This window comes from Pelecanus crispus, chromosome Z, assembly GCF_030463565.1.
Source record: "Pelecanus crispus isolate bPelCri1 chromosome Z, bPelCri1.pri, whole genome shotgun sequence".
Lineage (NCBI taxonomy): Eukaryota > Metazoa > Chordata > Aves > Pelecaniformes > Pelecanidae > Pelecanus > Pelecanus crispus.
The window spans coordinates 32642456-32655023 of record NC_134676.1 but is presented as its reverse complement, the minus strand read 5'-3'; the positions used below and the strand labels follow the sequence as shown (position 1 = coordinate 32655023).

At 47.1% G+C, this 12568-nt stretch overlaps 1 protein-coding gene and 1 long non-coding RNA gene across 6 annotated transcripts in view; one reads left to right on the top strand and one right to left on the bottom strand.

Annotated features, from left to right (window-relative positions):
- The window catches only part of UHRF2 (ubiquitin like with PHD and ring finger domains 2), a 92672-nt gene extending 85196 nt beyond the window's left edge, over positions 1 to 7476 (bottom strand). For all 5 annotated transcript variants that reach the window (XM_075727185.1, XM_075727186.1, XM_075727187.1 and 2 more), the window contains exon 1: positions 7275 to 7476. In XM_075727185.1, the coding sequence (XP_075583300.1) occupies positions 7275 to 7427 (153 nt within the window). In that variant the 5' untranslated portion in view covers positions 7428 to 7476. The remainder of the gene's footprint in view (positions 1 to 7274) is intronic.
- Positions 7321 to 12364, top strand: LOC142596752 (uncharacterized). The gene is made up of 3 exons (XR_012831878.1): positions 7321 to 7359; positions 10987 to 11254; positions 11908 to 12364. It is a non-coding gene; the product is annotated as an uncharacterized LOC142596752 (long non-coding RNA).
- Positions 12365 to 12568: the final 204 nt, after the last annotated feature.

Below are 12568 nucleotides of genomic sequence, written 5' to 3'. Positions count from 1 at the left end.
GATTACCTGATACTTTTGTTAAACAAAAACAAAAGGTATGTCAAAATATAAAGCTGCATTGAAATCCTTAGAAGCATGGAAAGACTCATCCATTTCTGTGCTGATTAGATGAGAGTGGTCAAGTACCTCCTGTATGATGGTATGGACTTCTATAGCAACTGAAGTTCAGCAACAGTGGTGCCAGGGAGAGCAAATGACTATCTGCAGCTTGTAAGGATACCTGCAATGAAGAACTGGTTATTATCTGAACCTTCTGTAATCAACAACAAAAGTCTAAAAAAATAAACACATAGAATAACCAAGTGTATCAGGTTGGTTATTTTAACACAATTTAATAGTTAAATGATTAGGAATAGAGATCCAGTTAACAGCTTTTAAGGAAGAGAATCAACTCATAACTTCCATCATTATAAATGATATCAACATTTGATGACATTTCATCACTGGAAATCCTCAACATCTAGTTGTCAGTGTAGGCCATGCATCAGGTGTGTTCTGCATCTAAGGGTTTGTGGTGGTTTTTTAATTTAAAAAGAAACACCCCGTTTCCAAGAACTTCCAGATTAATTAAAAAAGTACAAGTACTAAATTGTCCTAACTAGATTATATGAATAAATATACATGCCACAAAATACAGCCTTAAAGCTGGCTGCAATTTCTTACAGGTTATATTATATTCTTCCAGCTTCCTAATACTGAAGCCATACACACAAAATAGTATAAAGTATTCTGTATTCACATACACTTCAGCTTTTCCTTCAGTTTTTGTTTAGGTGCTTTGAATAACAACAATAATGGTACCAAGGAATGATAAGTTGCATTAGTAACTTTCCAGTAAAAATTTAACAAGAAGCTGATTTCAGTAAACAACTTCTGCAATCATATAAAAACAACTTGCTAATAGGGCTACCAAACCTACCACCATCTAAGTTCAACATATATTCCACGACTGTTTCGGGAATTTTGGAATGCAGTCTGATTATATCTGCCCTGAAAACTCCAGATGACTCTCTCTCTCATCAAGCTACAGAGCTATTTGCTACCAGCTTCATCGAAGAATGGCAATCACTTCCTTTCTAAGACTTCTTCAAACTATTTCTCCAAAATACAAAACTTAACTGCTCCAGTTGAAGATTTCTTACACCCAGATTCTGCCTGAAGCAGACAGGGTTTAGACAGCTTCAGCTGAAAACTCCTACAATCTTCCAAACCAAATAAAGCTCGGAAGAGATTGTGTTAAGAAACTTGATTGTTTTATGAATATGTTTAGCACACCCATTCTTTAGGGGAAGACTCCACAAAGAATGCTTTTCTATCCTTCTGGAAATCCACCCAAGCTGTAAGTATTTAAGAAGACTAGACAGGCTGGACTGATGGGCCGAGGCCAACTGTATGAGATTTAACAAGGCCAAGTGCCGGGTCCTGCACTTGGGTCACAACAACCCCATGCAATGCTACAGGCCTGGGGAAGAGTGGCGGAAAGCTGCCTGGTAGAAAAGGACCTGGGTGTGTTCGTTCACAGCCGACTGAACATGAGCCAGCAGTATGCCCAGGTGGCCAAGAAGGCCAACAGTATCCTCGCTGGTATCAGGAAGAGTGTGGCCAGCAGAAGGGAGGTGACTGTCCTCCTGTACTCAGTGCTGGTGAGGCCGCACCTGGAATAACGTGTCCAGTTTTGGGCCCCTCACTACAAGAAAGACATTGAGGTGCTGGAGTGTGCCCAGAGAAGGGCAACGAAGCTGGTGAAGGGTCTGGAGCACAGGTCTTATGAGGAGCGGCTGAGGGAACTGGGGTTGTTTAGTCTGGAGAAGAGGAGTCTGAGGGGAGACCTTATCGCTCCCTACAACTACCTGAAAGGAGGTTGTAGTGAGGTGGGTGTTGGTCTCTTCTCGCAAGTAGTTTGCGCTAGGATGAGAGGAAATGGGCTCAAGCTGCATCAGGGGAGGTTTAGATTGGATATTAGGAAAAATTTCTTCACGGAAAGGGTGCTCAAGCATTGGAAGAGGCTGCCCAGAGAGGTGGTGAAGTCACCATCCCTGGAAGGGTTCAAAAAACAGGCAGACATGGCACTTTGGGACATGGTTTAGTGGGCACGGTGTTTAGTTGATGATTGGAATGATGATCTAAGGGTCCTTTCCAATCTTAATAATTCCTAGTTTTACTTTCATTATGAATAATCCAGCCACCAAGCCAGGAAACATGACATTACTACTCTACCCTTGATTGGTTTAGTGGTGGACTTGGTAATGTTAGGTTAATGGTTGGACTGGATGATCTTAAAGGTTTTTTCCAACCTAAACGATTCTATGATAAGCCCTTAAACATACAGTTTACAATCCTGAAGCTTCAAAGCTTAAATTCACATGAGATTCTATCCACTGCTCAGGTGCCAGCCCAGGTCAGCAGAAGTTAGAGGTCTTGTATAGGAAAGGCTGTAGGTCAACAAAGGCATGTCCTATTGCCAGATTTATAACTGTGTTTCACTGAGGCTGCTTTATCACAAGGATGCTCTTCGGCAAAGCTAATATTCCTCCACTCCTCCTACTCCCTCTATCATTTCAGTTAAATTTACTGAAACAAAACCCTAAACACTTGGGCATTATAGCATGGCCCTAACAAACTATGCTTAAGAGTCAACTTGCACAGATAAGTAACACTGTCCTGGTTTCAGCTGGAATAGTTAAGTCTTTTTCCTAGTAGCTGGCATAGTGCTGTGTTTTGGATTTACGATGAAAATAATGTTGGTAACACACTGATGTTTTTAGTTGTTGCTACGTAATGCTTATGCTAGTCAAGGACTTTTTCAGCTTCCCATGCTCTGCCAGGTGCACAAGAAACTGGGAGGGGGCACAGCCAGAATAGTTGATCCAAACTGACCAAAGGGCTATTCCATACCATATGACGTCATGCTCAGTATAGAAACTGGGGGGGGGTTGGCCGGGGAGCAGCGATCGCTGCTCGGGAACTGTCTGGGTATCGGTCGGTGGGTGGTGAGCAATTGCATTGTGCATCACTTGCTTTGTATATTATGTTGTTATTATTATCATTACTGTTTTACTTTATTTCAATTGGTAAACTGTTCTTATCTCAACCCAGGAGTGTTTCTCACTCTTACTCCTCCGATTCTCTCCCCCATCCCACTGGGGCAGGGGCAGTGAGCAAGTGGCTGAGTGGTGCTTAGTTGCTGGCTGGGGCTAAACCACGACAAACACCATGCATACCACCATACTTTTTTGTGCATAAAAGCAGAGCTGAATTTCTTCTAATGAAGTAAGCCTGATTTGCAACAACTTTAACATCAAGTAAATAAGTGGCTTCAATACTCTCACTTCCACCTACTGACTTCAGTCTCCCATGAAACATATTTGGAGTGTCTTCCTCACCAACAAGATTAACAACTGCAAAAGCAATTTCAGTCACTGCCTCTTACAAATAGTGGGAAGAAACGGTTGGACTCCGATATACTTGTTCCCTGACTTTGGTAAGCACTACGGAAAAGCCACTTGAGATGATGGTTTCTTTAACAATAGCCATTTACAAGTTTTCACTGAATTCAAACTCCAGCAGGGTAGGAGAAGATGATGGAAAAAGCCAACACAAGATTAGATTATTTCTTATATTCCATAAACAATACATATTGCTGAAATACAACAGTGCACACGTTTAGTTCTATGTGAAACGTAAGTCAATATCAATACCCCTAGAGTCTTCCAAACATCCTTAAGTTCTCTGACAAGTTTTCAAACTTAAGTAACTTCAACGTATTTTTACTGCTCAATTTTTCCAGCATTGTAACTGAAAGCTAGAAATCCCACAGTGACTATGGCTTGGTCCCATAGAAAATCTGCTCTGGTAGGTCAAGATGCCAAGAATTTGTCTGCTGTAATATATCCTTCACTTTCAGGAATGAAACTGAGAACTTCTATTCTCACCAAGAAGCGCTATATAGGTTTTCCAATTAGGATGGACAGACAATATGCTGCCAGAAGACAGATTGTCTCGTCTTGCTTTTCTGAATTTTAGAGGAACTCCACACAATGCATTGTAATTTACAAGTTTACTCAGAGTTAACATATAACAACACAGATAAAGCATTAGATAGGAGCAGTCTATGGTGAAGTAAGGTGAAGATATGATTTATTCCAGCATAGGGAAATATTTGTGTCCCTCCAAGAAACTCCTTCCAGCCAGTGATCCAACTTCTTCAACAAAGCAAGCAAGACACATCACTGCAGGTTCTATATTCAGTAGACTTCTCTGGCTAACTGCAGACTAGGTTACTGCACCACAGCAAAGAACTATCCATAGACATATCAAAAAGTTCTACCTTGATCTACAGAACAATTTGACTTCTCTGGCTGGCAGACAGTTACTCAGCTCTGCAGAAATGTAGATCCCCAGAGAGTCCCGGATGTCCTCACAGACCAGACCAAGCTATAAAGTAATACTATCTTGCTCACTCTTCAGTGCCACATGTGAATGGTAGGCCCTCATGGCAGTAAGAGTTAAAAACCAGAAACCAGTCTGTTCAAGCAAGTGGTGCTTTTCCTGGTTTTACACAAAAAAGATAGTAATACAAAGTACTACATTAATCACAACACTAGGTTTTCATCAGTAATGCTAGGGTATTTTAACCCTTAAGAACAGGAGTGTGAAGTACTGCCCACTTAAGATCCTGCACTTGTGTTTGAAGATCAGACAACAGCAAATCACAGTATACCACATAAACTACATTAACTGGACATAGATACTCCTAAAGAACTGCAGAATAACAGCTCTAGCTCAAAATGTTAGTTGAAGCTGTTCTCTACTGCAAGCTAAGAACATGCAGTTGTTGAATTCAGCCCATAAACGGTCACTCACTTAGGTTTCTGTATCCTTATAATCTCATACACCTCCCATTTTTTGAAGAAAGGAGGTTATGTAGCCAGTCTTCTGGTACCCACCACTTGCAAGGTCCAACTATTTCTGGAAGTTCCCAGAGAGACTACAGTAAGCTGTACTCAGGAGCAAGATCACTGTTCTACTAGCAGACTGCACAGATTTAATGATACTGAGCGCTAACCAGATAAAATAGGAAAAGAGTTTGGACTAGATAATGTTTTTTCCAACATATGCAGGAATCTTCAGTTTTCCCATGCTTTCACCTCAGTATACTGCTTTCTATTCACCTCACATTTAACTGAAATGGCCTTTTTAATTCTTCTTTATTTTATCACAGCCCTGAGAGAGTTGAAGTTGTTTATTTGCTTACATCTCTCAACATCCAGTTTTACTTGTGCAAGAGCAATCCTTCTGACCTTTTTTCTACTTACTAGCACCATGGGATCAGAAAAGCAATCCATAACAATCAAGGAAACTTCAGAATTAATTATAGTAATTGCAAGAAAATGGACATAAATGGTGAGTGAAGCTATGAAAGAAAAAAAAAAATGAACTCCCTAACTCTTCACTGAACACGATCCCAGCTGTGTCCTTAAAGTGGATAAACTAAGTACTAAACTCACAAGTGCTGCTCATGTAGGCAACTTCAGCTGTAATATTTCACTATTCTGCTTTCTTTTAAGCAAGACATCTGTTAACTAAAATGTTCAAGCTAATTGGTCTGGACACTGCCAGACTACACAGAAAAGCACAACTCATTACAGGTTCACCTTCCCTGCTTCTCGGGTAAACCTTGTGTCCTGCATCAAGCTCTGCACTGAAAGAAGAGGTGTGCTGGCACAGCACAAAGCTAAACAAGTTACACAACTTCAAGACTTGATGTTTGTTGACTTGGTCTCTTCATAGAAACATGAGATTGTCAGTAACGGTCTTGCTAGACAGGTCTTCACAAATGCTCACTCTCACCAATCCGCAGAACATGCAAATCCACCAATTTGCTATTGGGTTCACAATCTAGGCTTAGCATCTAGCCGCTAATACTTACCTCCTAGAGTCACAGTTAAATTTCCACTTCTAACTTTTTCTCCCTTGTTTGTAAAGATACACGCTCCACCTGTTTTGAGGCATTACTCTCACTGCGTTGCATTACTGCCTTTAGGTGAACACTGCAGCACTCATCTGCCGTAAGAAAGTGCATCTTAAGAGCCACGCTGCCAGAAACACACCACACATCCGATGACTTTCTCCTCAGGTAAGAGCTGTGCCTCACTTAGCGACTCAAGCACCGAGTACACCTCGTAGTTTACGTAGGGCAGCCTGAGAGGTTACACCCTTCAGCAACAAAGATGCAGCCTGAGGCAATCTGTTTGGATCAAACCCTATCCGTCACCGGGGGGGGGGGGGGGGGGGCGGGGGCAGCATCAGCCCAGGGACCGCTTCCAGCCGGTCTCCCCAGTAAGGGCCCCGGACCCCGGTCGAGAGGAAGCGCCCCTCCGGACCGCCAGCGGCCGCCCCGACCCCACCCGCGGCACAGCGGCCCCCGCGCCGGGGCGGGCCGGGGCGCACAAGTTCTGCCCGCGCAAACGAACCCCGCGCCGCCGCCGCCCCGCCCAGGCGGGGCCCGTCACGTGCCCGCCCCGGGACACCCCACCCCCCCGCCGGCGGGCCCCCAAAACCGTTACTCCGTGGCGCGGCGCCGGCGGCCGGGGGAGGGGCGCGCCGCACCGGCCCCGCAGCGGGTCCTGACGGGACGTCTCCCTTCGCGCCGCCTCCCCCCGCCGCGACGTGCGGGGCCCCGGGGGCGGCGTTCCGCCGTGGAAACCTCCCGCGGTACCCCCGCGCCCCACGCTTCCCGCCCCCCGCCCGGCCGAGGCGGCGGCGGGGCGGGCGGAGGGAACGGGGCGAAGCGCGATGAGGGCAGCCCGCTCCCGGGGCCCGGGGGGAGGAGAGGAGCGCGGAGCGGAGGGGCTTCCTCCCCCTCGCAGCCCGCCGGCCGCCCTGTCACTCGGGGACGATAAAGGCAGGGGCTGGGGGAGGAGCCTGCCGCGGTTCAGGTGGGAAAACAAACACACAAAGGGGCCTCTCCGGCACCCGCTCGCCCTCGGGGAAAAAGGCGGGCAGAGGGGCGCGGAGAAACGCCGCGCCGGGTCCCAGAGCCTCCTGTCAGGCCAGGCGCCTCGGCTCCCTCCCGCCCCTCGCCTCCCCTAGGCCCGGCGGGACGGGAGTAAACAAAAGCCGGAGCCGAAGGACGACAGACGGGTGGGGATGGGGACCTCCGCGCCGGGCCACACAAAGGGCCGAGCCCGGGAGGGGAGGCGCGGGGCGGGAGAAGGGGAAAGCCCCCGTCCGTCTCCACCCCTGCCCTCCCGGGAGGGGCGTTTCCACCTCACCTGCTTGCCCCGGTAGAAGAGGCGCTGGCGGTCGGGGCTCACGCGGAAGGTCTCCTGGATCTTCTCCCGCAGGCACTCGATCTTGGTAAGGCGGCTCAGGTCGTCGATGGTCTGGGTCTCGGTGCCGTCTATGGTGCGGACCTGGATCCACATGGTGCGCGCCCTGCCACTGGCCCAGCCAGCCGCGGGGAAGGGAGGGAGGGCTGGGGCAGGAGGTGGGAAAGGGGTCCGCTCCCCGGGTGCGCGTCTGCGGCGTGCGAGGGAGAAGGGGAGGGGGCCGGGCGCTTCCCCCGCTCTTTGTTCGGCTCAGTGGGGCCTCAGGATTTTCAAATCCCGCGGAACAGACGCCAGCCTCCCCGCCCGCCGGGCCGCCGTCCTGGCTCCGAGGGGCGCGGAGAGGGAAGGAGAGCCGAGCCGATCCCCCGCCGCTTCCCGATGGCCCGCGCCGCGAGCCCCCGAGGCGGCACAAGGCGAGGCGGAGCCTGGCGGGAACGGCCGCGGCCAGGTCTAACGGGCGCCGCCGGGAGCCATCTCCCGACCCCGGGGAGTGTTTACCAGGCGCCGCCGCTCTCACATGGAGGTCACGGCGCCAACGCTGATCTCGCGAGAGCCCCCGGCCTGGGCCGTGCGGAGACAACAACACCGGGGCGGGGGCGGGGGCGGGGGCGGGGGGAGCGAGGCGAGCGGGCGGCGCCACGCCCCCTCCCGCCGCGCTCGGGCCGGCAGCCCTCGCGCCGCCTTCGGCACGGCGCGCGGCTCCGCCCACTCCGCCGGCGAGCCCCGCCCCCCCTCCGCCGTCTCCCCCCCGGCGTCCCCGGCCGGCGGCTGGCGCGAGGCCTGCGGGGGGAGGGGTTGGCGCGCGCTGGGGAAGCGACCGTTAACGTCTCCATGGCGGCCAGGCGGGACGGTCTCGCCGGCCCCCTCGCGGGGCAGGCTTCCCTGGCCTCTGGGGCCCGCGGGGCCTGCGGCCTAGCCCGGCCCGCAGGCCGGCAGGCGTTAGAACGGCGAAGCGTCTCTAGGGCAGCCGGCAGAACGGTGACCGCCAGCGAAACCCAGGCCCCAGCGTTTCCCAACACGTAAAATCTCAGCCCGGCCAGATTTAGCTCTACCTAAAAAGTACAGATTAAGTCTGGCTGCGCCTGTTAACGCCGGCTAGATGAAAACGTGGGCCAAGGCAAGAAAAGGCAAGCCTCGTTTATACTTAAAATCCGATGCGGGCTTGACTTAATGTGTTTTTTCTAAATCGCGTAACTCTGCAAATTAACATCAGAAAAATCTGGATTTACCATGCTGTTGTGGGCTAGCCCTGGTAGGCAGCTGAGCCCCACACAGCCACTCTGCCACTCCCTCACAAGTAAGATGGGGAAGAGAATCGGAAGGCCAAAAGTGAGAAAACAAGGGCCAAGATAAAAGACCGTTTTAATAGGTAAAGCAAAACTGTGTGCACAAGCAAAGCAAAATAAGGAACCAGTGCAGTACTTCGCATTGGCAGGCAGGCGTTTAGCAATTTCCAGGAAAGCAGAGCTTCGTTGTGTGTAAAGGTTACTTAGGAAGACAAACACCATCACTCCGAACATCCCACCCCTCCTCCTCCTTCTCCCAGCTTTTATTGCTGAGCACAACATCATATGGCCTGGGGTACCACTGGGGTCAGCTGTCCCAGATGGGTCCTGTCCCAGCTTCTTGCATGCCCCCAGCCTACACGCCGGCGGGGCGGTGTGAAAAACTGATACATCCTTGGCTCTGTGTAAGCACTGTTCAGCAACAGCGAAAACGTCCCTGTATTGTCAAAACCATTGTGGCCACAAATCCAAAACACAGCACTATACCAGCTACTACAAAGAAAATTCACTCCACGCCAGCCAAAACCAGTGCACATGAATACTGGTAAAATACTATAAAAATGTATCTAATACCGGGCCCGCTGGAAACCAGGACACGCAATAGCAGATGCCTTTGGGAGCAGCTTTATTGTCTAAGACTTTGGCAGCTGGATTAAAATACAGATTTACAAGATCCAGACAATGCCTATGTACTTTTGGGGCTTTTTTGTACCAGGTGTTGTAAATGTCACTGATGGGGTGTTGAGTCAGGGGAAGAAACAGATCGCAACCAACAGTTACTAGAACACTGTTTATTAATTAGACTGTTATTATTAATAGCAGATAACTGTTTGCATCGTACATGCAGTTACTGCCTCGTGCAGCGCACACACGCGCAGTCGCCCATCTGGAGCAGCAGCAGAGAGGCCAGCCCCAGCGGTTCGCTCAGGAGCAGAGGCTCGTGCCCACACTCCAGGGGTTTCCAGGCAGCTGTGCACGAAGTCACGCACACGGTCCCTTGTTTCAGCAGGTGTGCTTACATATACTGCCCTGTAGCCTTTCTCCACCTATAGCAGCTGCCGCCTTCTTGGATGCGGTGTGGGTTACGTGACCCGTTGTGAGTGCCAGTGTGTGCTGGCGTTCTTGGGCAGGTTCAGCAGCTCCTTGGCCTCCTGAGCTTACCGATTTTTGATCCAAGACCACTGTGAGTTCTTGGGAGGCTTTCAGATGCTGTCTCCCAACACCTATTTTTCCTCTCTTTGTCCTGCTGTTGTCCGGTAACTATTTCTCCATCCACACACAGAGGTGCCTACAGAGCCCACTTGCACAAACACAGCTTTTATGACGCAGTATGGTAGCAAACATTCCTGTATTTTACTTTCAGGTCTGAGAATTGCCACTGCAGTTTTGAGTGAGTTACTTAAGGCTTGATTTTGGGGTATTGAGCACGTGCAAACACAGCTAAACAATTAAAAGTTTCTTAATTATTTTGCAAATCTTTTCCTTTCCTCTTCATCCTTGCTAATCTATCTCTGCTCTTGTAATAGCACAAAACTTTCTTTACTGACGCTGTCACAGCATGTCACCACATTGCCATTTACACAAATTCAGTTTGGTCTTCAGTTCGTTGGTGGTAACACAGGCTCAGACTTAAAGGCTGCAGTACGCATGACCTTTCATGCCCCTTCAGTCCCAGCCGTCTTGGGTTCACTGAAATATTCGATGATTATTTAATACAGAGGAGTACAGTAAGAATGTGGTTTAATAGCCCTATCTGAAAAACAGGATAAATCAAGCTGTCTTCGGCTTTATCTTAGTTACTCTTCACCTCTACAGTAAAAAGAACAGAGTTTCATTATAATGCCATTTGCAGAATACAGCCTTTCTGTTGAAGGAAGCAGTAAAATGTGTCTGTCTTGCAACATGGGAAAAAGGTCTGAAAGAATTCTGAAATGGGCTATCTTTTACCACATTGGGGAGAATAGCATTAGTTTGTTCTAGGGAGACTTTATGGAAAGTGCAGGATGGGCTTCCTAGAACAGAAGATATTTGTTGATATGGAGAAAGAAAACGAAAGAGGATCAGTTTTTTACAACACAATGTCTGGAAATATATTGTCTAGCTGGGATTGTAAAGAAAAGCAGATCAGATTGCTGATTCACCCCATAATTTTAAACCTTTGACTATTTTATCTCACAAAAAAAAATTTGCATGTGCTGGTTTGCCTTTGCGTGTGTAGGCACTTTCATAGTTTTCCATGGGTAGGTTGCTTTAGCAAGTAAATAAAGATAATTACTTGCTTGAGATTATGTTTGTTCTGCTATTTGAAATTCTGTCTGAATTCTTAAAAATTCTGGAGATTGTCTTGCATAGTTTATGTTTGTCACTAGGTGACCTCTTGACTGAATGGCCTTAATGTGGATAAAGTCCTGGGGATAGACAAGAAGAAGTCAGAGATGAGCTTGACAAAGAGACAAATGTGTAGGACACTTGAGGAGGGGGTGGAAGAATGGAAGTGTAATACAAAGCGAAGGAAGCAGAAGGAAGCCAGCAGAAGAGGGAAATGCGTACCACTGAGTTTCCAGGAGGAGCTGTGCAAGATGAACAGCAAGCCGGGAAGGAAAAGAGAGGAAATCTTTTTACAGGCTTATTTTTCTAGTGAGCTTTACACCAGAGAGCCTTTTAATGACTTGTAGGCAATGTAGTAACCTGTGTGGACATTTCATTACTGTTTTGCCCAGATGTGCTGATGTGCCTTCCAGGGAAGAGGAAGAGAAGAAGGAAATTGAAATTGTCCATCAACTGAACTTAGTAGAAATGTGTCACTTAACTCCCATGACGTCAATGTCACTATTCCAGCATAAACATGTTGGGAGAGAAAACCAACATGGCTGACTGACTTAATTAACCTTATTTAAACTTGATGAAGAGAGCAAAAGCAAATGCAGTATAGTTGCTGCAGATAATGCAGCAAGCATGCATAAGAATGGTATCCTATATGTAGAGCTGACTGTTCTTTCCATTGTGTAAGGGGAGTCATGAAAGACAGCAAAGTTGTGACAGTAAGACTTCATAACATAAATATTTTTTATTTGATTAGGATAGGAACAGAACTGCTAACAACTCTGCTTTATTAAAAATGATATATGTAGCAATGTTTCTTCTGCCAGAAGGGTTGAGGCATTAGAAAGTGTGGGTTCTATGGCAGCTGGAATGAGAAGAGACTTAGCCTAAGCAGGGTAAGAGTTCAGGGCAACAGAGCAGTGAGTGTTTTGCCCTAAGATATAACAAAAGTCTGTTTTTACTTACAGTGACAAAAGTCCCTTTTCCAAGGACCAGACAGCCTGGAGCAGATGCTACCTGTCTCTCTACTACTCTGCACTTGTTGATGGAATGATGTACTTAAAGCTCAGTGAAGTAAAGTGAGCCTTAAATTATACTTTATGTAATCTGTATTTATATCATTTTATACAATGTCTGCTGTGAAAAAGGTAAAAAGAAGTAAATATGATACTGCATCATTCTAATAATCCCCAACCAGAGCTAAGTCAAAACTCCACATTGTTTCCTCATGTAATTCTAGCACCTAGATTCTAGGAAATTTCTAGCCGATTCTAGCAAAGTTCCTTTAAGAATTAATTTCTCAGTATGTTTTTGTCTTTTAAAAGCTAGCTAATTCATGTTAGTAAGGTTTTCATCTTTAATTAATATTTCAGATGTCATTAATTTTTACAGTGAAAAGTAACACTTCATGAGATTACAGCGTCTTCTCTGTATATGTTCTGAGATTTTTTCTTAGTTTTAATTGCTCATTTCAATTTAGGTATCAATATGTTATATTACAACATGTAAGAACAGTTGTCTCTTTATGAAAATGCAGTCGTTTTATCAAGAATTATTGTATTATAATTTGTTTCAAATCCTACATTACTGAAATGAGTAATGAGACATTATATTTTCTTTCAAGTTTTT